Below are 26,515 nucleotides of genomic sequence, written 5' to 3'. Positions count from 1 at the left end.
CCCATGCCGTGGGCACTGATGCACCCCCATGCCATCACAAATGCTGGCTTTTGTACCTTTCACTGATAACAATCAGGATGGTCGTTTTCATCTTTGGCACGGAGAACTTGACGCCCATTTTTTCCGAAAACTAGCTGAAATGTGGACTCATCTGACCACAGCACACGGTTCCACAGTCTTTCGGTCCATCTGAGATGAGCTCGGGCCCAGAGAACTCGCAGGCGTTTCTGCATAGAGTTGATATATGGTTTCCTCCTTGCGTAATACAGTTTCAGGTTGCATTTCTGGATGCAGCGACGGACTGTGTTAAGTGACAATGGTTTTCCGAAGTACTCCCGAGCCCAGGTGGCTATAATTGTCACAGTAGCATGACGGTTTCTTAGGCAGTGCCGCCTCAGGGCTCGAAGATCATGCGCATTCAACAGTGGTTTCCGACCTTGCCCTTTACGCACTGAGATGTCTCTGAATTCTCTGAATCTTTTCACAATATTATGTACTGTAGATGTTGAAAGACCTAAATTCTCTGCAATCTTGCGTTGAGAAATGTTCCTTTTGAACTGACTAACAATTTTCTCACGAATTTTGGTACAAAGGGGTGTGCCACGACCCATCCTTGCCTGCAAAGACTGAGCCTTTGATGGACGCTACTTTTATACCCAGTCATGATACCTCACCTGCTACCAATTAGCCTGCTTAATGTGGAGTCTTCCAAACCGGTGTTACTTGAATATTCTGTGCACTTTTCAATCTTATTTTAACTCTGTCCCAACTTTTGTTGAGTGTGTTGCAGCCATCAAATTCTAAATTTGTGTATTTTTACAAAATACAATTAAGTTTGTCAGTAAAACTATTGAAAATCTTTTCTTTGTACTTTTGTCAGTTAAATGAAGGTTCACATGAATTAACATATCACAGATTTTTGTTTTTATTGCACTTTGGAAAATATCCCAACTTTTCTGGAAATGGGGTTTGTATATTGAATAGATTAAAAATCGTGCAAAAACAGAGACAATATATAACAAGTGAGGTAGTGTTCACAGGTTCAATGTCCATTTAGGAGTCAGATGGCGGAGGGGAAGTAACTTCCTGATTTGCTGAGTGTACCTTCGGGTTTCTGTAAGTCCTGCCTGATGGTAACAGTGAGTAAAGGGCATGCCTTGGGTGCTGGGTGTCATTAATAATGGATGCTGCCTTTCTGAGAAACTGCTCCTTGAAGATTTCCTGTGTACCCTTGTAGGCTTGTACCCAAGAAGGAGCCGACTAAATTTACGACTCTCTGCAGCTTCTTTTGGTCCTGTGCTGTAACCCACCCCCCATTCCAGACAGTGATGCAGCCTGTCAGAATGCTTTACATGGTACATCTATAGAAGTTTTTGAATGTTACTATTGACATACCAAATCTCTCCAAACTCCTAATGAAGTATAGTTGTTGTTTTGCCTTCTTTATAGCTGCATTGATATATTGGGATCAGGCTAGGCCTTCAGAAATCTTGACACCCAGGAACTTGAAACTGCTCACTTTCTCCACTTCTTATCCCCCTATGAGGACTGGTTTGTGTTCCTTTATCTTACCCTTCCTGAGGTCCACAATCAGCTCTATCGTCTTGTGTTGAGTGACAGGTTGTTGCTGCGACACCTCTCCAATAGTTGGCATATCTCACTCCTGTACGCCCTCACGTCTCCATCTAAGATTCTACTAACAATGGTTGTATCATCAGCAAATTTATGGATGGTATTTGAGCTATGCCTAGTCACACAGAGAGTAGAGCAGTGGGCTAAGCACACACCGCTGAGATGCACTAGTGTCATGAAGGGCTGCTTCAGGAATAGAGTTTGTTTACAGATTCCTCCTCCACTCTTCTAGACCATAACATTTCCACTTGTAGGTCTGTTCTATTCTTTGTCATTATGCTGTTCACCATTTCATTGCTGTGTATTGCCTCTTTTTGTTTTTCTTAATGCTAATTATCTGTCCTAAATTACATCCTTTCCATAAAGCACCCTGGGATGTTGACCTATTAAGAGGCAATTTAATTATGTTAATTTTTATGTATTTTTATGATTTATCCAGTTGCATTGTAGTCTAATTATATCTGACATTAGGCGTTTTGCTGTGATATGATTCGAACAGCAGGATTTAAAATTTTGATTTGTACAGTGGATTCTTGTTCTATCATTTGCCATTTCATTGTCCGTTTGAGATGGAGTGAAATGCATTACAGTCGGCCCTCCTTATCCGTGGGTTCTGCATGTGCAAATTTGACCAACCACGGATTGGGAAAAGCTGGAAGTTCTCTCTCCAACACTCATTGTTGGAGCATTGTTCGCCTCGCGTCTTGTTCGGTCGCTACTTTGTTTCTGTAAAGTGCTTTCTCTCACCAAGAAAGTAGAAATCTTAGATCTTTTGCAAAGTGGCATGTTGCTTGCTGAAGTGGTCCTCAGCCCTCAACCTCCACAGTTCCTGACTTTAGTATTATTGAGCCTCCTTCAAAGCATCCTTATTCCCTAAACAAGACAGTGTAACAACTATTTACATAGCATTTCAATTGTAGAAGGTATTATAAGTACTGTAATCTAGAGATGATTAAAAGTATTACTTGTTGTTTGAGCATTGTTCACCTCGCGTCTCGTTCGTTCAGTACTTGTGTTGTGAGCGAGAGGAAGGAATTTAAAGCTAGTAAAGGATGGCTGGCTGGCTATGTAAAGCGCCACAGCCTCAGAACTTAAAGATCACGGGAGAATCATCGGCTGATGCCGAGGCAGCATCAGTGTTCCCAGAAGAGTTGCAAAGGTTGCGTCTGTACTGAACATGTACAGACTTTTTTTTTTCTTGTTATTATTCCCTGAACAATACAGTAGAACACCTATTTACATAGCATTTACATTGTATTAGGTATTATAAGTGATCTAGAGATGATTTAAAGTATACGGGAGGACGTGCGTAGGTTATATGTAAATTTCACACCATTTTATATAAGGGACTTGAGCATCTGCATTTTTTGGTATCTGCGGGGGGTGGGGGGGGGGTCCTGGAACCGATCCCCCGCGGATAAGGAGGGCCGACTGTATATGCTGGAGAATCTCACCAGATGATTGTCTCTATTATCAGATACTATCCATGTCCATGAAAATCTGTCACTTCACTTCACATGCTAGTATATAATACAATTTTCTATGAAAACCTTTTCTAGTTGCTGATAAGAATTTTGAATAGTCAGCACATTTGGCAGGTCACATACCAGAAAATAAACTGAACTTTGGTTATTTTTTTTACTGTTAATTTCTTTGCATGAATAGCCCCAACCTCTATAAAGTAGTTCTTGAAAATTAGATTATTGTCTTGAGGTATAGGTACAATGAAGAACTTGCAACAGCATGACTGGCACAAAGATTCAGATATTGCACGAAACTGCTGTACTGTACATAGATTATGCATAAAGTTTTCGTGACAGCAAAGAAAAAGATTGTGCGAGACATAAGTGCAAAAATGAACCAGAGGCAAGTCCATGGCAGTGCAGGGAGTGTTCTTTAGGAGTTTTGCAGAGAGAAGATTAGGGTTGGCTAGGTCAGTTCAAGAACCTGATGGCTGTAAGAAAATAGCTGTTGCTGAACTTGGTGGCTTTTGTACTTGAGCAGTAAGTAGAGGGCATGACCCAGGTGGTGGAGTCATTAGTGATTGATTCTGGCACTGATGCAACGCCTCCTGTAGATACTTTCAATGGTGGGCTGGGCTGTATCCAGTACTTTCCCCAGCCTCTTACAATCCTGCGCATGGACTTGTTGTACCAAATGATGTATAGTCAGGATGTTTTCAATGGTCTACTGATTGCTTGATAGAGTATTTGGTGACTTGCCAAATCTCCCTGTGCTTATAAGAAAGTAGAGGTACTGGCTTATATTCTCTGTGATTGGATATTTGTGGTGGGCCCAGCATATGTCATCTGAGCTGTTAATGCCCAAGAATTTAAAGCTGCTAATTCTTTCCATCTCTGACCCACCAATAAGAACTGAAAGGTGGGATCCAACTTCCTTTTTTTTTGAAGTGAACAATTAGTTACTTGGTTTTGTTGACATTGAGTGTGAAGTTGTAACTGCTCAATCAAATGCTCTTCCTCACCCCTGTAGACTGACTCATCACGTTTACCCCATAAATCATGAGTCCCTCTATTCTTCATTGTCTTTTTGACATTGTTCATTTCAGTTCCTCTGACACTGTTATTCCTTCTGCATTGCTTCTACCTTTTCAATTGTGCAATTTATTCAGGATTTATTTATTTATTTTTTGCCATTGTCAGTTGATGAATTGGAAGCTTCTCCTTTACATAACAGGTTTGATCAAAATGATATTCTCTTTGGTATAAATGTATGAATATGAAGTTCAGGTTCAAGTTTAAATGTCATTCAATCATACCCATGAATACAGACAAATGAAACAGCATTACTCTGGGGCCAAGGTGCAAAACACAGTACCAACTTTCATAAACATGAGGATCAAGTCCTCATAGCTAATGAAATTTAACTATCTGAGATGAAAAGTTTTATTGTGATCGAAATAATTTTCATAGAAAAATGTGTCAAAAATTGTATGGAAGTGTAATTAAAAAGGTAGATATCTATTAAGGGTATTGTTGGATGAATTGAGCCTTACTGTACTCTTTGAGGTTCTGTGCAATATCTATCTAAAAGGTCGAATAAACATTAGTTCTGCACTAGTCTTTAAGATCGCTATTTCAGCCCTTTTATTATGTTAATAATGCTTTGTTTTCAGCCTCTTTATTCTATTGCTCATTGATTTATTAACTTTGATTTTTGCAGTAACAACAGAGCGACCAGTTCAAGTAAATGTTGTTAAGGTGAAGAAGTCAGATAAGGGGGATTTCTACAAACGGCAGACAGCATGGGCATTGCGAGATTTGGCTGTTGTCGATGCTAAAGATGCTAACAAGGTAAAACGAAAAGGTCTGAAAGGCCACTGAAATTTGGATGTTTCGGTCAGATTGATTACACTAATAATGAGGAATGAAACATTATTCTGAATGTTGCAGGTTTCTGTTACTAATAACGAAAGTACTAAATATTTTTAAATTGTGGAGAATTTTTTTAGGTTTTGTTTGTTACTATATTTGATCTAGTTTACTTGCTTTTTTAATCAGAATCGGGTTTATTATCAATGGCATCGTCATGAAATTTGTTTTGTGGCGACAATACAGTGCAAGGCATAAAAAATTCAATAAACATTAGAGAATGCAAAAGAAGAACAATGAAGTAGTGTTCATGAACCATTCAGAGGAGAAGATATTGTTTCTAAAATGTTGAGTGTGTGTCTTCAGACTCCGATACCACCTCCCTGATGGTAGTAATGAGAAGAGGGAACCATCTGGATGTTTAAGGTCCTTAATGTTGGACACCACCTTCCAGAGGCATTGTCTTTTGAAGATGTCCTCAACAATGGGTAGGGTTGGACTCATAATGGGAATGGATGAGTCTACAATCCTCTGCAACTTCTTACAATCCTCTTGCATTGGCTCCTCCATACCAGGTGATGATACAACCAGTTAGAATGCTCTCAATGGTACATGTATAGAAATTTGCTCGAGTCTCCTCAAACTCCTAAGGAAGTTTAGCCACTGGTGTGCCTTCTTTATGATTGCACTGATATGTTGGGTTCTGGATAGATCCTCTGAAAAGTTGATGCCCAGAGACTTGAAGCTGATCACTCTTTCCACCGCTGACCCCCTCAATAAGCGTTAGTATGTGTTCTCCTGACCTCCCCTTCCTGAAGTTCACGATCAATAAGATACAGCTTTCCATTAATGTCTTCTATCTCATGACCATTAACATTACAGGTTTACTCCCCCACACCCCCCTCACTACATTGTCCTTCTCTGTAGTAGCCATTGTCTCACTGTCCAAATGTAGAAAAATTGCTTTGGGTTTCCTTAATATGCTAATTAATCAAAATGTGAATTGGAGCTTAAAGGTGCATTAGTGGACTCTCAATGCGGAGTAATTTCATTGTATTCTACTGAATGAGCATTCACATTTGCTATAAAATAAGGGTTGATGGAAAGGGTAATGGATCATGGATTGGCTGGAGTTCAAATTGCAATTTCAAAGTGTGCATCCTGTCAATTAATTGTGAAGTGGCAGCATTGATGAGCACAGAAGTTCATAGCCCTGTGACCAATCCTTGTAGTAAAAGTAGAATTGTAATGTGGTAAAAATCCAAAATAAAACTAAAATTGGGAAGAGAAGATCAGAAGCAAAATCTGAATAATGTTGAAGTACTTCCTTGTATTCTCATGGAAAGCAGCTGTACATCCTTGCCACTCCCCACCAAAAGCTTTTATTTTAAGAAATCAAAACCCTCTTGTAGAGGCTATTAGCCTTTATTCACTCTGTTCCATCGATCTCTACTAAATTGTACGTTCTTCAAGGTGAGTCAGTACCCCAAAGGAATTGGATGAGTAATCTCAAATGTTGGTAGGGTATCTTGTTTTTCTGATTTTATATTACATTTGAGGGGGTGCCTTTCATGGTCAAAATAATACTTGAGAAAGTTCACGAATGGCTTAGTTGGAATGAAAATTTTCCACCGGAGAGCTAACATCCAGAATTGAAAGTATACTACTTTTCAGGATTTCTTATTGGGTATTGAGCTGAAAGTTTGGAACCATCTCCCAAAAGAGCAATCCAGAAATTTTGTATTTTTTTTTCTAGTGTTTATATTGATAGAATTAATGGAACCAAAATATTTTAGTCCTTCTAACTTAGCAATTGTTAACTCTATTAGGCTGACCTTTAGAGCTGAAATACAGCCATTGCCACAGCTCAAAGCTGATCAGACAGAAACACAGATTCAGATCTTGCTAAGTATTTCTTGTTGCCTCTGAGCATCACTTGTTTTTCAGAAAGTAGATGAGTTTGGCTCCAAAAATTTGGAACAGTTTCCCCATGTTCTAAATAATGATAAGAATTAAAAAGATATCACTTCTGATGTTTAATTGATGCTGATAACTTTATAGCCATGACTAACAATTTATATGAATACAGTAAATTTAATACATAAAAATATCCCAGGTGAAAGGTGGATCCAATATCAGAGAAAGCTCATGAAGACATAACAGGTAATTCTGCTATAATGTGACAGTTCTGCTCCTAAGCAGTCTCAACTTGCAGCACGTTGTGGCATTAAAATGTGTAAATGGGAGAGAAGGAGTTAGGAGTTAGAGATTTTCAGACATGCAATAGTTATTTTTCTTGCAGAGTTTAAGATGGTTTTAATAGCTATAAATTAATTTTGTTACTGCAAGCTAAAAATACTAAAGGCTAAAAAGAACTCGGAGGTTAGGAAAGAAAAACCAACATAGCGGGCAAGAAGTGCACAAGAGTATAGTATTAACAAATTTTCAGTTTGGGTGAGGGAATGGAAGGAAAAGTTAGAGCAGTGGAGAATGGGAGATAAAAAGACTGGAGAGCAGAACCTTTTGAGAATAAGGATTTCACATCTCGCCTCCCAGTATTTAAGTGTAGTTCAGTGAAGACTCGAGCAGTACCTGTATGGGAAAGGGTGCTTTGGATGAGTTATGCTTATGGAGAGTGGAAAATGGGAAGGACTGCTTTGAAGAAGTTAGATCAGCATGTGAAAAAATAATGTGTATCTACTTTCACTGATGGGTGGAGGAATTGAGAAACATAGCAAAAATAGTTATTTTTTGTGATTGAAGAATGTACAGTAAAACACCAGTGATTTGCTGTCTGGCTATTCAATGGTTCTGCAACTGGTTTACTATGTGATATCTGCCTTGCTCCCTTACCACTTGTTGGTCCAGATTCCCACACTGAAGTTCAATTAGAAATTCTGATTTTAGTATTTTGTCTATAGGGGTGTTATCACTTTGAGAATACTGTTAGGTCCCAAACTCTGTATATTTTGATGTTCATGATGAACTGGTTCATCATACCAGTCCTGAAGAGGGATCTTGGCCTGAATTGTAGACTATTTATTTATTTATTTCCATAGACATTGCCTGGTCTGCGGTGTTCCTCCAGCATTTTGTGTGTCTTTCTTGGAATCTCCAACAGATTTTCTCGTGGTTGTCATATTAATTTTTTTCTAAAATCAAATACTTGAACTAAATGAATTTATATTATCTATTCTTGCAGGAGAATCCAGAGTTTGATTTGCACTTTGATAAAGTGTACAAGTGGCTTGCTAGCAGCACAGCAGAGAAAAATGCTTTCATTTCTTGTATTTGGAAACTTAATCAGCGATATCTTAGAAAGAAGATCGAGTTTGTCAATGTTAGTTCACAGTTATTGGAAGGTGAGTCTCAGTGTGATGATAAACATCTCATTTTAGTAGAAATGACAGTCTTCACATGATTTAATTGTCCTCCTGTTAAGTTGTGACAGCTTGCCAGACATTAATTTTTTTTCTTTCAGTTTCTTCATAACACATCTCAGTCTGTTCCATCTATCTTTTCAACTCCCATTATCTTTTTTGCTCGGTATTTTAATGGCTCTTATGAAAATTAAATCAAAATATTTATGTAAACAACAATGCTGAATGTAATTAAATTTTTGAGCTTTCTTTGCAGGCTTATCGTAATATTAGAATATAGTCATTAGTATGCTAATAATTGCTTCACATCAAGGTGACTTGTTATGTTTTTTCACCATATTACTTTGTGTATTTCATCTTGGCCTCTAAGTTACAGTATGCATTGTGGTCAGTCTATAAGATAAATTCAACCTTTTTGTAAATGAGTATTTTAGTGGCTAGCATTTTCACTTCTGCAAACACATTTTTTGATTTCTGTTTTTTACATCTTTGGAAAATATTTCTGTTACGATGGAATTTCTTGAAAGCACATTGTAATGGTGGATATGGCAAGCCTGGCGGCGGCAGTCTTGGGAATTCACTGTAAAATGCTGCCTTTTATAATCTGTATTGCTACCTGTTGCTATAATGTTTCTTTGCTTATCTTCCTTTAATCCTCTTTCTCTATTCTTTCTCTGCAAAGAACTTCCTAAGGTCACAGAAGGTTGGTAATGTTTTCTTATTTTTGTCGTTCTGGTGTATATCTATAATTGATGTTCAACTTATTAATAAAGGGTTCAAATAAAGAAATGGGTTGTTACCTTTTAAAAATGAGAGAATAATCTGCAGATGCTGGAGTCTAAGTAACACACAGAATGCTGGAGGAACTCAGCAGGCCAGGCAGCGTCTATGGAAAAGAGTACAGTTGACGTTTTGCGGCCGGGACCGTACTCTTTTCCATAGAGCTGCCTGGCCTTCTGAGTTCCTCCAACATTTTGTGTGTGTTACTTGTTATCTTTTAAAATTTGCACTTTATAACTTCAGCACGTGCCAAAGCATTTTGCGCACAATTGGCAGAACCTCTGCTCTTCTGGGTGTAAAAAGAGGCTTTATGATTTTATATGTATAGATGTCATTAGAAGTGTTCACAAGTATTAGAGATCTCATTATGTCATTATCCAATAACATAAATAATTCTTTTTGAGACTACACCATTGTATTTTGGAGAACTCCCAAGATCATCCTAATTTCCTTTGTTCAAATGATACTGACCATTTTCCTCTGCTAAGAGTATAAGCACACTGGATTTTTAGGAATTAATTATTAAGACTCTGCAAGGTGATCTTCATTAAAAATCCTTAAAGAATTATATACCTTTTTTTTCTTGTTTATGTTTTAGCTGTTTTTTAAAAGAAGTTTTCCTGCATTCTCCTTTTACTTCCACAGTACTATATGACCTGAAATTTAACCTTCCTTTTCAGATGCTGAGGAAGCTATTGTGTATATCTAGCAAGTAGGTGTTTACTGCAGGTCACTATAGAGAATGAGCAACTGCATCCCTTCTGTTTCAAGAATGCTATCCAAGGCTGCATTTTTTTTCTCTTGAAAATTGGGTTTTGCATCTTGAGTTTGGAATTAAATCCATGTGTAATGCTGGTTCTGGGGGTATTTATTTGCTAAGCTGGGTCCATATACAATTTTAGACCACAGGACAAGTAGATATTCTGATTTCTGTACCTATCAGGAACTTGCATGGCTCAGCAGTCTGTTCATTTGTACAGAGTAACAGAACTCTGTTGAATGCTATTTTCATGGAAGTACAAAGGAAATTGTACTTAATAGGAATAACTTAGTTACTATTATAGTTTTAATGGTTCATAGAGAATATCTGATTGCTTTAAGGATCATGAAAGGAGTCGAGACTCTTGTTATACAGCATGGAAACTGACCCTTAGCCCACTGCATCTGCACTGATCAGCTAACAGTTAAATTTTAAAAAATCAAGAATGTCTTCAAAACTTCGGGGGTGAGGGGCTGGGGTATACAACATCCACACCCACTTCTTGAGATCCCTGGCCACCAACTGCTCAAATTGGAAAAGGAGCATTCAGAAAGGCATTTGAGAATTGGAAGCATGCAACAGCTCAGCATAAATAGAAGAGGAGTGCAAGCTACCCACTCTCCTGCCTAATACAGTAGAGTCTATGTTCAAGATGTGCAAGGATGGAATAGCGGCACAACAGTTGTCTCTGATACCTCAGACCTCCAGCAACAGTCCGGATCTTGCGTGTCTTTTTTGTGTTGATTACATCTTCTCTGTGTGACTATGTGGGTTTACTCTGGGTGCTTTGGTTTCTTCCCTTCTGCTGATAGGTTATTTTGCCAATATCATTCATCTTGGTGAAAATAAATGGCAGCTTGATGAACGTGATAGAGAATAAATTGCGGGGCTACAGGGAAATGCAGAAATAAGATTGGATTTTTCTACAGAGAGCTGGCATGTTCTTGATATGCTTAATGGCTTCCTTCTGCATTTAGCCCATGTAATCCAGGGTCTTGCCTTAGACCTTTATTGTTCAAGGGTTGTGTTGTCAAGTTTGGCATGTTGATGGAGGATTTTTGTTTTTCAGCTGTTTAGAATGTGGCCCATTTTCTTGTGTACTTAGTGAAAAAGTTGGAGACTTAGAACCCAACAGCTGAAAAATGTGTATGATACAGAAGCAGGAGTGGGATATTCACTCCTTTTACCCAAATCTGCTGTTCAATATCATCATGGTTGATCATCCAAGTTCAGTAATGAATTGTAACTTTATCTCTATTTCCCTAAAACAATGTCTCACTGCACCTTGGAAATATTCAATTATTTGGCTTCAACTGTCCACTGTGGTGTAGATTTCCGCAGGTTCACCAGAAGTAGGTAGTTCTGCTCATCTCAGTCTTATTTGAGTTATCATTAGACTGTGATCCCAGGATTGGATTGTCCTGCTATCTAATCTGTCTAGACTTGTTAGAATATTTTAGGTTTCTGTGATATTCCCTGTCATTCTTCTCAGCTCATAAACCTAATTCACCCAATCTCTCTCCATACCGTAATACTATTATTAAGGTGTATGTATGATGAATCTTTGCTGTACTTCCTCCATAGCAAGAATATCCTTCCTCAAGTAAAGAGACCAAAATCGCACATAATGCTCGAGACATATTCTCACCAGGCCCTGTACAATTGCAACAAGGTATCCTTGCTCCTACAGAAGCATTGTCTGTGTCACTTGCTGAGATTATGGTGACCTAGGCTGTGAAGTGGAGACCATGCAGATTGAGCAGTTTCCCTCCAGAGCTGCAGCTTAATTCCACTCTAGGTAGAAGCTTGCGTAAGATGAGATGCTGTATTGAAAAAATGAAAAGTATTAAGCTACTAACACAGCCTTATCTGATTCTGGCCTTCACCAAGACTGGTTGAATCATGGACTCATTGGTTCGATTTGTGGCTTACATGTCATCATTAACAAAGTGTAAGGCAATTTTCAGTGGGGAGATAACTTTAAGGAGTGTGCTCTTCAGACGCTAAGTGAAGAAGTCGGAGGATTTAGTGATATTGAAAAGACCATTTCTAATGGTTGATGCTGCTCTCATCATTTTCTCTGGTTCATCACATGGTAAAAGACATGTCTGCTCTTTCTTTTCGAATTCTTCATAATCATAGAACATAGAAGATTACAGCAGAGTACAGGCCCAATGGCCCACAAAGGTCAATCTAACCCTTTTCTCCAATATAACCCTCATTGTTCTATAATCTATATGCCTGTCAGAGTTGCTTAAATGCTCTGAATGCATCCCTGGAAGGGCATTCCACACACTGACGACAATCTGTATAAAGACCTTACATCTGACATCTTCCCACCCTCTTATATTCTCTTCCAATCATCTTAAAATTATGACCCTGGTATTAGCTATATATGCACTGAGAAAAATCTCTGGCTATTAATTTGATCTATGCCTCTTATCATTTGTATGCTATCTTATCTATCAAGTCACCACTCACCCTCCTACCATCCAAAGAGAAAAGCCCTGGCTCTCTCAACCAATCCTCATAAAATATGCTCTCTAATTCAGGCAGCATCCTAGTAAACCTCCTAAACTCCGTCTGTGTAAAGCTTCAACGTTCTATAATAATCCAGTTGATATGTGAACTGGCTTATGTATTTATAAAAGTGTTGGGAGTCTTGTTCATTTCTGAATAAGCATTTTAAATAAGTTTCAGTTTTCATTTACCCACCTATAAAAATCACTTTGGTAGATGTACATTCTTGATGTGCATGAATTCCTTGTGTTTCTTGTAACATGTATTTATCCTATAACTAACGACGACTTTATTCAACATCCTTTCAGCAGCCATTATCTTGAATGTAAAATTCATGTTCTCTTTGGAAGAACTGATCATATGGTGGGAAAAAATCCTGTTTTCATAAATCTCAAAATTATAATGTTAATCTATTCTTCCTTTCTAAAATCAGCACTGAAATGATTTTCCAGGCCAAAATTCCTGCTTTAATTTTCTATCAATAATTGTCTTGGGTTGTCCTTCAGTCAAATTTCTATTATTTCTATAGAGGAAAAGAAAAGTGCAAGGATATGGTAAACTTAACTCCTAATATATTGAATGGTTTTAGTATTTTCTATGACATTTTAGACTTTGTAACTTGGAACAGCTTTTCAGCAAAATGTAATTGACTCATTTTAGGGATTCTTATCCCTTGCTGTGATTTATGCTCTGAATGCTGTGATAGAGCATCTGCCCAGATTAGCTAGTCAGTAAGCAAATAACTGGTTAATTCACTGAGCTAAACTACTGGAAGACTGTGTCTAGCACCACACTGAAAGAAATAGCATGGTCCAGGGTCAGCAACCAGTCACTTTGGGACAAAGCATGATTTGCCTCATCAAATTTCCTCATCACAAGTAGGAAGATGGAGAGTTGATTCCTTTAAATACTCTTAACCAGATTAAAGATTTTAACTATATGTTTTCAAAAATGTATTCAAAAGATAATTCAATCACACTAACTTTTTCATCAATTAATTTTTTTAAAAGTTTTGTTAAGAATTGTAAATCTTGTACTTAAAAAAATTAAAACATTTAAAGAATAATCTTTGTTTTTGAGCAAAAGTTATTTGCTTTTTTGAAAGTTTCCTCTGAATGTAATGCACGGAAATGCAAAATTTGTTATGTTATCTTTTTTTTATTTCTTCACCATATTGCCCCTTTTAAAATCTGGTCATTTATTTAAACCTGTAAGTGTTTACATGATGGAGAATTTTTCCTGGGTCTTGGCCGGAAACGTGGACTGCACTTTTTTCCATAGATGCTGCCCGGCCTGCTGAGTTCCTTCAGCATTTGTGATTAATCTATAGTGCACATTTTTTTACAATATGCATACATGAATAATATAGCAATGTGGAAATCTACTTAAGCTTAGATCAATTAGCAGTTAATAACTTTTGAATTGTCATCAGTTTTGAATTTGAACCCTTCTGTGTATACCATGCTTTGTATACAAAAGAACTCTGTGTACCTAATAGCAATTGTCTGGTATGCAGTAACAGCAAGCTGACCGGAGGTTCCATAGGGAATTACCACATACGTACAGCACGCATGGGCACATTTTGCCTTCCTCACCTACACATTACAGTAGGGAGTCTGATGCCTGTATCTATTTGAGTCTATGGCAATTCCATAATTTGCCAAATCAAGCAACTAGGCATGCTGCATTCATTTATATTTAACTCAGAAATTGACATTATGGTTCACAGATTCTGGTGGCTTTCTTGTAGTCTGTTTTGTAATCATCCTGGATCTCTGAATCCTGACTATAATTGTTAGCAGGATATTCATATTGTGGATAATTTTACAGTTGGGCATGAGCCTATACATTTTGATAAGGCAGGGGTATGCATGAAACCTAGTTAACCTTCCTTATAATTAACTTAAGACCCAAATGTAGTTTTCTTCCCAACTGTAAATCCATCTGATATTTGTTAACACAGTACTGACCAGAATTCCCAAAAGTGTACTTGCTGCATAACACACAGCACTGCATAAATTTGGTTATTGTGAGAGCAATTTGATAAGCAAAGTCGACAACTCTGTAAGCTATGCCAGATCTGCCTTACATATTTAAATATTAAAGAAAATCATTCATTGTAGGTCTGCTAGTCTGTATATTAAACATGCAAAGTTACCAAATTGCTTAGGGAAAAAGGAAGGCTTCCAAAAGTACACTAGTTTTTTGTGTAGATTACAGATAAAATGTCTTTCTGGCTATCACACTACTTCACCTGTTTAATGATTCTGTACATTGTTTTTAAATTTAATCATAAAATATGTTCACTACCTAACTTTTTAATAGTACTTTAATGCCTTGAGGATTAACCAAGTTTCATTTTACCAAATTTCTCCAAAGAGTCTGTTCCAAGTGGCGAAAATCAGAGTGTGGCTGGTGGGGATGAAGAATCCTTGGATGAATACCAAGAGTTAAACGCAAAAGAAGAACAAGATATTGAGATAATGATGGATGGTTGTGAATATGCTATCTCAAATGCTGAAGCCTTTGCAGAAAAATTGTCTAGGGAATTACAAGTGTTAGATGGGGTGAGTGTAGAATATATAAAGAACTAATGCTAGATTGGACCATTTTGATTCGGACGTATCAAAAATGGTTATTGAGTAATAGAGTAATATTACATTCGTTGTCTAGTAAATTGTAAAATGTATAATTGTGGTTTGTTGGGAAATATTAAGATCATGACTACCAGCTGTGATCAGCAACATGATTATTTGCAAAGCTTTGCTGGCTGCCCCTTTAACACTAGGTCATTGTGTACAGACTTTAGTGATCAGCTTTCAAGGATATTAAAATTACTATCTGGCCTTAAGCAACAGAACTCATCACAACTTGGTTCATTGCTGTACTCTGCCTGCTGTGTAGCTTTTTGCTATCTGCTACTGAATGGTCCAAGATGGAGAGGTATCTCTTCAGCACACTGTTCACTTGCCGTCATTGAAATGTACTGGATGATGCTGTGGAGGATTTGATTTACATAACCAATGGTACTTGGGTAAACCCACTTAGTTTTCCTACACATGGAGGTAGCAGAAGGATATCTCAACAGCAAATAGTGACTATATAGGAGTGCTTCATTTGACTTGGGGCATTTGGAAAGCATTGGAGTTTCAAAGTAGTGCAGTGACAACTTAAAAAAAGGTTGTTCCTTTCTTCCAGAAATGTTAAATCTTGAGAACTTCAGATGTTATCAAGGAAGATTTGGAGTAGCTTTGCAAACAACGTTATTCACTGTTTAACCTATTCTGTCAGAGAGATAGAAGGCCAATTCTTTGAGATATCTAACTTTTATTTTTATTGCATGCTCTTGTTTGTAATCTATATTGTATTTATTACATGCTTCCTCTAACAATGTTAGATCACATTCAATGTAATTTTCTAACACTTTCATGTATTAGATCTGACAGAAAGCTAACACAGGGCAATGTCAAAATATAGTTATTGAACAGAGTTCAGTTATAGTTATTGCCTCTTGTTACTTTGAGCAAGTTAATAAAAGAACTTAAGAGAAGAATGGCTCACAGATTTTGAGTTGGAATCTGTCAGTTAGGACGATTTAAGAAATTATTCAAGATGATCTCTGATAAGTGGTGTAAAAAGATAAAATTGTTACATTGCCATAAAATACTTTGTCTAATACAGAATCTGCTTCTTACCAGGCCAACATCCAATCCATTATGGCTTCAGAAAAGCAGGTGAACATTCTAATGCAATTGCTGGATGAAGCTCTTAAAGAAGTGGATGAGATTGAGTATAAGCTGAGCAGTTATGAAGAAATGCTACAAAGTGTAAAGGAACAAATGGATCACATTTCCCAAAGCAATGACCTCATACAACTTAGTAATACTAATAATATGAAGCTTCTGGAAGAAATAGAATTTCTTGTGGTATGTGAAATGTTCTTCCTCATTTCCTTGCATTCATACAATGATTTTTTGTTGATTGGCAAGCTAGTGGAATTCATTTGCTTTGACAATTATGATCTTGCACCGTATTATCTACCTGCACAGCATTTTCTCTGTAGCTACTACATTTTGTTATTTTTACCTTCTACTATTTCAATCCACTGGGTAATAAATGCATCTGTATGAACAGTATGCAAGACAAACTTTTCACTGCACCTCAGTATATGTGATGATAATAGACCAATTTCAATAATTGGTATACATCTTTGGATTCCGTTGACCAGCATCCATCTTATACTAGGCCACAGCATAGCCCTTTGTGGTCTGCCTAATCTTCTTTCTTTTCCTGGTGGTCACCTATTTTTCTAAAGCCTAAACCTTGGGTGTTGCTACCTCTGTAAAAGTCTTATCTACAATGCTGTCGGCATCCTGGATGATCCTAAGTACATCCAAATCCAGTTCCAGCTCCTTGACACAGTTTGTTAGCAGCTGCACCTGCGTGCACTTGCTTAATTATGGTCTTTCTTACTTAAAGCTCATCTTCTGTGGCATTGTGTTCTGTTATAGTTTGGTACACATTTGGAAAATACTGTTGATTCAGGTTAATGGGACACATTGGGACCAGTACATTTTGGCCCAATTAAGCAGCTGCCCCAATCAACCAGAATATGTAAAAATGTATTTAAAAAAAGACAAGCCACTGTTAAATTACAGATTTAAATGAAATCAGACCAAATTAGTACACTACCAATTCTTCAATATGATAAAACTGTATTAGTTCCTTATAGATATCATCGGAGGAATTCAGCTAATGTATGCAGCTGTGTTCTTTTAAATGATTAAATAAACAAGATCAATATAAACACCTCGTGCAGATAATAAACTGCCTTCATACAGTACTTTTGCCGATTGTATCCTCTAAATTCTTTTCATTGTAATATTCAAAATAATTGTCGATACTTTCATTTCTTTATAGTTCCTAGTTTTTGGAAGTAGTGAAATCATTTCATTTTCACTCCCAGCTGTTTCTGGCATCTTCAAGCTAAACAGTTGTGAATTGTCTTACTGCTTACATAACCATATAACAATTACAGCACGGAAACAGGCCATCTCGGCCCTTCTAGTCCATGCCGAACGCTTATTCTCACCTAGTCCCACCTACCTGCACTCAGTCCATAACCCTCCATTCCTTTCCTGTCCATATACCTATCCAATTTTTTTTAAATGACAAAATCGAATCTGCCTCTACCACTTCTACTGGAAGCTCGTTCCACACAGCTACCACTCTCTGAGTAAAGACATTCCCCCTCATGTTACCCTTAAACTTTTGTCCCCTAACTCTCAACTCATGTCCTCTTGTTTGAATCTCCCCTACTCTCAATGGAAAAACCCTATCCATGTCAACTCTATCTATCCCCCTCATGATTTTAAATACCTCTATCAAGTTCCCCCTCAACCTTCTACGCTCCAAAGAGTAAAGACCTAACTTGTTCAACCTTTCTTTATAACTTAGGTGCTGAAATCCAGGTAACATTCTAGTAAATCTCCTCTGTACTCTCTCTATTTTGTTAACATCTTTCCTATAATTCAGTGACCAGAACTGTACACAATACTCCAAATTTGGCCTCACCAATGCCTTCTACAACTTTAACATTACATCCCAACTCCTATACTCAATGCTGTGATTTATAAAGGCCAGCATACCAAAAGCTTTCTTCACCACCCTATCCACATGAAATTCCGCCTTCAGGGAACTCTGCACCATTATTCCTAGATCACTCTGTTCTACCGCATTCCTCAATGCCCTATCATTTACAATGTATGTCCTATTTTGATTAGTCCTGCCAAAATGTAGCACCTCACACTTATCAGCATTAAACTCCATTTGCCATCTTTCAGCCCACTCTTCTAACTGGCCTAAATCTCTCTGCAAGCTTTGAGAACCTACTTCATTAACCTACTTCGTTATTTCTTGCCAACTATCAGTGACAAAAATCACTGGTTTTTGAACATAATGACTGACACTAGTTAGAAATTGTTTGGCAGCAGTGTTCTGTCCTAATTGAGCAACATAGAGTCCGAAATAAATGAAGGAAATCCTGGCTCTTTTTTTAATGTTGCTTTTGTTCTTTGAGTTTTCCCAAATAAACATCTGCCCCAATTAACCAATGGCCCAATTAACTAAAAACCAGAGCTTTTGGAATATTTATAGACAGAAGTTCTAGCTTTAGAGTCATAAAGAGAGAAAACTTCAGCCTGCACATCGTCCTTTGGGTATATACCCTTCTCACAATTTGCACCTATTTTGTAGCATCAATTAACCTGAATGGATTACACTTGTTCACTGTATTTAACTTATTAATGTAGATGATAAAACCTGAAGCATCAGCTGCAAAATTCAGTAGATCAGATACTGAATCATTGATGAAATCATGCATTTTGTTTTCATGAGATTGTATACCATGGGATTTAGACTGTATTTATTTTGCAGAATTATTTGGACCTATCCAAAGGCCATATTAAAGCCCTCACGGATGGGGATCTTTCTTCTTCTAAAGGTATCGAAGCTTGCACCAATGCTGCCGAGGCCCTTCTACAGTGTATGAATGTGGCCCTTCGACCAGGTACTGTTGCTGCACTTTTATGGTGAATTTACTTGAATTTTCTATAATAATGATCAAGATCTGTCAGTGGCAAAAGGACCAAAAGTGGCATTAGGAAAAAAAATTACACAAAGTGAATAGTTAGTGAATATAGTAGAGGCAGTTTCAGTTGTCTTGGTCAAAATAAAACTGGATAATCTCTGAAAGGAGAGAATTTCTATGACTTGGAGCGAGAGTGGGAAGTTAGGATGAGCAGATTGTACTTGTATAAAACTGGAATGGACTCATCCTGCCAAATGGCCTTCTTGGATGTTGTCATCGTTCTGTAATCCTGAGAATACTTTTGACAATTTTCAGTGCATCTTGTACTTGAATAATTCTTAACTGACCATTTCTGTGTTAAACTACTTTTGTTTGACATGTTGGCTGCCAGTACAATTCAATGCAAAAATGCAAGTCCACACAACATTTGTATCAAGCCAGATTGGGACACAACTCTGAAAGCAGCTTGTTGCAATGTGACTGAATTAATGAAATCAAGGTTGCATTGAACAAATTATAGTTTACACTCAGTGGCCACTTTAATAAGCATACTTTGTGATATGGTGCAACTCAAACTACCTGCGTCTCAATATCACCAAGACCAAGGAGATGGTGGTGGACTTTAGGAGATCTAGGCCTCATATGGAGCCAGTGATCATTAATGGAGAATGTGTGGAGCAGGTTAAGACCTACAAGTATCTGGGAGTACAGTTAGACGAGAAGCTAGACTGGACTGCCAACGCAGATGCCTTGTGCAGGAAGGCACAGAGTCGACTGTACTTCCTAAGAAGGTTGGCGTCATTCAATGTCTGTAGTGAGATGCTGAAGATGTTCTATAGGTCAGTTGTGGAGAGCGCCCTCTTCTTTGTGGTGGCGTGTTGGGGAGGAAGCATTAAGAAGAGGGACGCCTCACGTCTTAATAAGCTGGTAAGGAAGGCGGGCTCTGTCGTGGGCAAAGTACTGGAGAGTTTAACATCGGTAGCTGAGCGAAGGACGCTGAGTAGGCTACGGTCAATTATGGATAACTCTGAACATCCTCTACATAGCACCATCCAGAGACAGAGAAGCAGTTTCAGCGACAGGTTACTATTGATGCAATGCTCCTCAGACAGGATGAAGAGGTCAATACTCCCCAATGCCATTAGGCTTTACAATTCTACCGCCAGGACTTAAGAACTTTTTAAAAGCTATTATTAATGCTTTTTGAGATAGTGATTTAGATGCATATCATATTTTTTACTGAGTTAAGTATTGTATGTAATTAGTTTTGCTACAACAAGTGTATGGGACATTGGAAAAAAGTTGAATTTCCCCATGGGGATGAATAAAGTATCTATCTATCTATCTATCTACCTTGTTAATGCATATATCAGGCAGTCATGTGGCAGCAATTCAGTGCATGCAGCATGGTCAAGAGGTTGATTTGTTATCAGAAGGGGAAAGAAATGTGATCTGAGTGACGTTGACTGTTGATTGGTGCTTGACGGGGTGGTTTGAGTTTGTCAAACTGCAGATCTCCTGGGATTTCCAAGCACAACAGTCTCTATAGCTTACAGAGAATGGTTCAGTAAACAAAACAACATCAGCGAGCAGTTCTGTGGGCGAAAATGGCTTGTTAATGAGAGAGGTTGGAGGAAAGTGGCCAGACTGGTTTGAGCTGACATGAAGCCAAAAGTAACTTAATACAACAGTGGTGTGCAGAACAGTATTTCTGAATGCAGAATATGTCAAACTTTGAAGTGGATGGGTTACAGCAGCAGAAGACCATGACCATACTTGGTGGCCTTTTTATTAGATACAGCAGGTACCTAATAAAGTGACCACTGAGTATTTAACACCTGTAAAGGGTTAATCCTGTGGTTTGGGGGAAGGAAGCATTCAAAAATTGCAATATTGCTAATGTCACTTACTTTGCTTTTGCAAAATGTGTAAAATTGTTTAATTTATGCATTTTGCAATGTTTCTTCAACAATTTATTTTGATTTTTGTGTAATGTATTCCAGGACACGAGGAGCTTCATGCAGTGAGACAGCAGCAACAGCAGTTTAGGGATCTGCGTGAACAGTTTGCTAGGAGACTGACCAATCATCTTAATAATGTCTTTGTTCAGCAGGTATGTCAAGGGCTGATTGTTTATAAGAAAACATTTCTTGGGAAAGAAATATTGGTCTCTATCTTGTTGCTGCAAAAATATTCATCATTAGTTTTTTTTTATTGATCATATTTAAATCATTAAAAGCATTATTTTATTTACAAATGATCTATCACTGAGTAACATAGCAGGTTAACGGGCTCTTTGGCCCAACCGATCATGCAAACTACACCATCTTCCCTGCTAGTCTTTGTTGCCCCTACCCTCCGGGTCCCATCCTTCTATGTACCTATTCAAATGTCTCTTAAGTGTTGTAACTGTATCTACCTATGTAGATAACTGCATTCACCACTGTTCTAAACTGATTCTCTACAGACTCACTTTCTGGGGCTCTTCCCAAATCATGTTCTCAGTAATAGCTTTATTTGCATACCTTGTTTTTTGTATAGTGGTTGTTCACCAGTCTTTGCCTGTTTAGGTATAATTTTTCTTTAAATTCTATTGTATTTATTTTCCCATAAGTTGCTGCAAGAAAATAAATCTTGAGGTAGTATATGGTAACGTGTATGTACTTCTGATAATAAATTTCCTTTGAACGTTTAAACTTCGAACTTTGTCTTGATCACTAACTCCAGTAGCTCATTTTAGATACTACTCTCTATGTAAAGAAGTTACTTCTCAGGTCTTTTTAAATCTCTTGTATCTGTGCCCTTTATTTTTAGACTCCTTAACCCTGGTGAAAAGACTATGACCATACACCTAGCTAAACGCCTTATGATTTCATTAATGTTCTCCCATGCTCCAGGGAATAAAGATCCAGTGTGGCCAGCCTCCTCCTATAACTCAGGCCTTCTAGTCTAGGCAGCATTCTCATAAATCTCTGCTCCAGTTTGATATTGTCTTTACAAAACTGCACACAATTCACCAAACCACCCCACCAGCAACTTGTATGACTGCAACATAATGTTCCTACTCCTAAATCTGATGCCCTGACTGATGAAGGCTAGAATGCTAAACACCTTCTCTACCACCCTATCTACCTGTGTGGCTACTTCCACTTGTGTTCTCAGGTCCCTGTATTCCACAACACTCATTAGTGCCTTCCCATTCTCTACATATGTGAATTCTATCCAAGTTTGACTGTCCAAATTTCAGTACCTCACACTTGGATAAGTTTGCAATCCATTAGCCATTCCTCAGACTTTCCATTTGTCTTCAAATCCAGGATGATACCATAGAATCTTAGAATAGTTGCAACACAGATAGAGACGAGACAAATTCATCAAATTACCAAGATTTAGATCTGAGATAAACCTTGCGGGAAGGTTTGCTAGTGCAGCTCCGGGAGGGTTTAAACTAGATTTGCAGGGGGAGGGGAACCAGAGTGTTGGAGCAGATACTGAGGTGGAAGAGGAAAAGGTCATGCGAGAACTGCAAGTATAGTGCATGGAGTAAAGCCAGATCTAACATTTTGAGGAAAGAGAAGCAGAATAAAGGGTGTAAAGGTAGCAAGGTAGAAGGACTAAAGTGTGTGTACTTCAATGCAAGAAGCATCAGGAACAAAGGTGATGAACTGAGAGCTTGGATACATACATGGAATTATGATGTAGTGGCCATTACAGAGACTTGACACATTTCTCCTCAGTATTTGAGTTATTTCTTTTAGACAAAGCTCTTCATACTCTTTAGTTTTATTTAATTTATTTAAAATTTTCCATTTTAAATAAGTGATATATATTTTCAAGACACTCCCATTGAATCAACCCTTAAAAATATTTTATTAGGTGCATCAATGCAAGACCAAAATAAATGAAAACACATAAGAAAAACAAAAGTAATTGAAGAAAAATCTAGCATGTGCAAAGCATTAGATAAAAACCCTTGCTATTTCAGGAAAACATTAGTTATTGCAATTAATCTGCCATTAAAAAAAAATACAATGGAGTCTCTCCTTATCTTTGGCACGACTTCCTGCATTTCTTTTAAAGATGAGGCGCAACTGGCTTCCACTTCCAGGATTGGTTGAGCCATGACAGGCCACAAAGCCATTTCTTCAAGATAACAGCTGAAAATTCCTGACTAAATTGAAGTTTGAATCTTAATACCGATATCCTACTCTTGTTTACACAGAACATAGAATAGTACAGCACAGTACAGGCCCTTCAGCCCACAATGTTGTGCCGACCCTTAAGCCCTGCCTCCCATATAACCCCCCACCTTAAATTCCTCCATATACCTGTCTAGTAGTCTCTTAAATTTTACTAGTGTATCTGCCTCCACTACTGACTCAGGCAGTGCATTCCACGCATCAACCACTCTCTGAGTAAAAAACCTTCCTCTAATATCCCCCTTGAAATTCCCACCCCTTACCTTAAAGCCATGTCCTCTTGTATTGAGCAGTGGTGCCCTGGGGAAGAGGCACTGGCTGTCCATTTTATCTATTCCTCTTAATATCTTGTATACCTCTATCACGTCTCCTCTCATCCTCCTTCTTTCCAAAGAGTAAAGCCCTAGCTCCCTTAATCTCTGATCATAATGTATACTCTCTAAACCAGGCAGCATACCTGGTAAATCTCCTCTGTACCCTTTCCAATGCTTCCACATCCTTCCTATACCAGAACTGGACACAGTACTCCAAGTGTAGCCTAACCAGAGTTTAAGAGAGCTGCATCATTACCTCACAACTCAAATTCTATCCCTCCACTTATGAAAGCTAACACCCCATAAGCTTTCTTAACTACCCTATCTACCTGTGAGGCAACTTTCAGGGATCTGTGGTCCTGGGCCCCCAGATCCCTCTGCTCCTCCACACTTCCAAGTATCCTGCCATTTACTTTATACTCTGCCTTGGAGTTTGTCCTTCCAAAGCGTACCGCCTCACACTTCTCTGGGTTGAACTCCATCTGCCACTTCTCAGCCCACTTCTGCATTCTATCAATGTCTCTCTGCAATCTTCGACAATCCTCTACACTATCCACAACACCACCAACCTTTGTGTCATCTGCAAACTTGCCAACCCACCCTTCTTACCCCCACATCCAGGTCTTTAATAAAAATCACGAAAAGTAGAGGTCCCAGCACCGATCCTTGTAGGATACCACTAGTCACAACCCTCCAATCCGAATGTACTCCCTCCACCACAACCCTCTGCTTTCTGCAGGCAAGCCAATTCTGAATCCACCTGGCCAAACTTCCCTGGATCCCATGCCTTCTGACTTTCTGAATAAGCCTACCATGTGGAACCTTGTCAAATGCCTTACTAAAATCCACGTAGATCACATCCACTGCACTACCCTCATCTATATGCCTGGTCACCTCCTCAAAGAACTCTATCAGGCTTGTTAGGCATGATCTGCCCTTCACAAAGCCATGCTGACTGTCCCTGATCAGACTATGATTCTCTAAATGCCCATAGATCCTATCTCTAAGAATCTTTTCCAACAACTTTCCCACCACAGACATAAGGCTCGCTGGCCTATAATTACCCAGACTATCCCTACTACCTTTTATGAACAAGGAGACAACATTCGCCTCCCTCCAATTCTCCGGTACCATTCCCTTTGTATACCTTTGTGTATTGATGGTATAAACACAAGCATATGTTCAGTGAATTTGTATTATCTTACAAATAAAATCTCTAGATTCTCGTCACTTTGTAAACAGTGTTACGTTTGGCTGAGGCACTGAACTTTAGAAGAAACTGGTATCATTGGTAATGTTGCAGCTTCAACTAATTTGTTAAACATGGGTTTTTTACAGAGGCTCAAATGTATGTGCCTTTGTCAGTATCCTGGTACTGGTAAATTTCTACATTAGTTCTTCTCATCTGTCACTCTTTCGTTTCATTTTTATTTTGTTTTTAATCAGTTTACTCAGACTCTCACCCTGTTCTATCGCAGAGCTTCGTACCACTCAGTTTATGTGAGTACTCTAAGCATGAGATGCCTTTTCCGCTCTTGCTGCCCATTAGGCTTTTAAATTTTTCCGTACTAATGCAGCTTTCTACGTGTTTTCAATGAGTAGTTCTTTTTTACTGCAACTTCATAAAGTAATTCCTGTTTTGAACAACAAACTTTCTTCCTTTCAGCAAATAAAAATTGGAATGGCTTTGCATTTGTCCGAAGTAAAATGGAGTAATTTCAAGGCTTAGTAATTGCTGATACCTGCTTGCTGTCTTCCAGCACGGCTTCCTAATCTTAGCACTTGTGATCTTCCATCATAAATCCAGATTTCACTACACTTTCCCTTCTGTAAACTTTGAATTGTCCTTGTATTTATTTCAATATTTTGTGTGAGATATTGATGTCATTTTTGAAAAACAGAATATTTTAAAACTCATCCTGATGGACTTTCACAGCTGCAGATTTTACTAAGTTAAAGGTGTTTTCTGACTACAGTTCAATGCCGGTTTATATGCTGCAGTTTCTCCGACACAGCTTCCAACTAACAAATTTTAATGTTGAGAAACCACTTGTCTGTCGATTCCTTTTCTTAATAATAAATAAACAATGTATTTTGGATCAGTAGAATACCTTGCTCCTTGTCAAATTACTGAGTCCATGCATACACATTGCTGAGATACTACTTGGGTCATTTGGAAATCATTACGTCATGAAATCTGATTTAAATGTTTATTTGATTTACAAAAATAATGCATGAATGCCTACAGAATTCTGCCATATTTGCATTGTATTGCCATCTAAATTGCTTCAGACCATAAACCATAGGTCATATGAGCAGAAATAGGCCATTCAGTCCATCAAGTGTGCTCCACCATTCCATTGTGGCTGATTTATTATCCCTCTCAATCCCATTATCCTGCCTTCTCTGTAACCTTTAACGTGCTAACTAATCAAGATTCTATCGATCACTGCTTGAAATATCCTCAGTGACTTGGCCTCCACCGCTGCCTGTGACAATGAATTTTACAGATGTATTACCTACAGACTAAAAAAATTCCTGCTTATCTCTGTTCTAAATGTACATCCTTCAAGTCTGAGGCTTTGCCCTCTGGTCTAGATTCCCCCACCATAGGAAACCTACACCCTACATCTACCTTATCTAGAGTTTTCAATATTTGATGTGTTTCAATAAAAAACACTCACTGTTCTAAACTCCAGAGAGTACAGGCTTGGAGCCACCAAGTGATTCTCAAACATTAACCCTTTCATGCCTGGAATAATTCTTGTGAACCTCCGAACCCTCTCCAATGCAGGCACATCTTTTCTTGGATAAGTGCTCCAAAGCTGCTCACAGTACTCCCAAGTACAGTCTGACCAATGCCTTAAAGCCTCAGCATCATATCCTGGCTTTTGTGTTCTAGTCCTCTTGAAATGAATGCTAACATTACATTTGCCTTCCTTACCACTGACTCAAATTGTAAGTTAACCTTTAGGAAATCTGCACAAGGATGGGCTGCTGGCAACTGTT

At 38.2% G+C, this 26,515-nt stretch overlaps 1 protein-coding gene across 8 annotated transcripts in view; it reads left to right on the top strand.

Annotated features, from left to right (window-relative positions):
* exoc1 (exocyst complex component 1) overlaps window positions 1–26,515 on the top strand; it is an 80,267-nt gene that overhangs the window by 14,501 nt on the left and 39,251 nt on the right. For 3 of the 8 annotated variants that reach the window (XM_073064629.1, XM_073064633.1, XM_073064627.1), the window contains exons 3-10: window positions 4,816–4,946; window positions 8,167–8,326; window positions 9,027–9,047; window positions 14,784–14,971; window positions 16,103–16,330; window positions 18,840–18,972; window positions 20,997–21,106; window positions 24,953–25,006. In XM_073064629.1, the coding sequence (XP_072920730.1) occupies window positions 4,816–4,946; window positions 8,167–8,326; window positions 9,027–9,047; window positions 14,784–14,971; window positions 16,103–16,330; window positions 18,840–18,972; window positions 20,997–21,106; window positions 24,953–25,006 (1,025 nt within the window). The remainder of the gene's footprint in view (window positions 1–4,815; window positions 4,947–8,166; window positions 8,327–9,026; window positions 9,048–14,783; window positions 14,972–16,102; window positions 16,331–18,839; window positions 18,973–20,996; window positions 21,107–24,952; window positions 25,007–26,515) is intronic. The other 5 variants (XM_073064632.1, XM_073064630.1, XM_073064634.1 and 2 more) reach the window with 3 other exon arrangements.

The sequence above is a fragment of the Hemitrygon akajei genome, chromosome 13 (assembly GCF_048418815.1).
Source record: "Hemitrygon akajei chromosome 13, sHemAka1.3, whole genome shotgun sequence".
Classification (NCBI taxonomy): domain Eukaryota; kingdom Metazoa; phylum Chordata; class Chondrichthyes; order Myliobatiformes; family Dasyatidae; genus Hemitrygon; species Hemitrygon akajei.
This window is presented reverse-complemented; position numbering and strand designations above follow the sequence as displayed.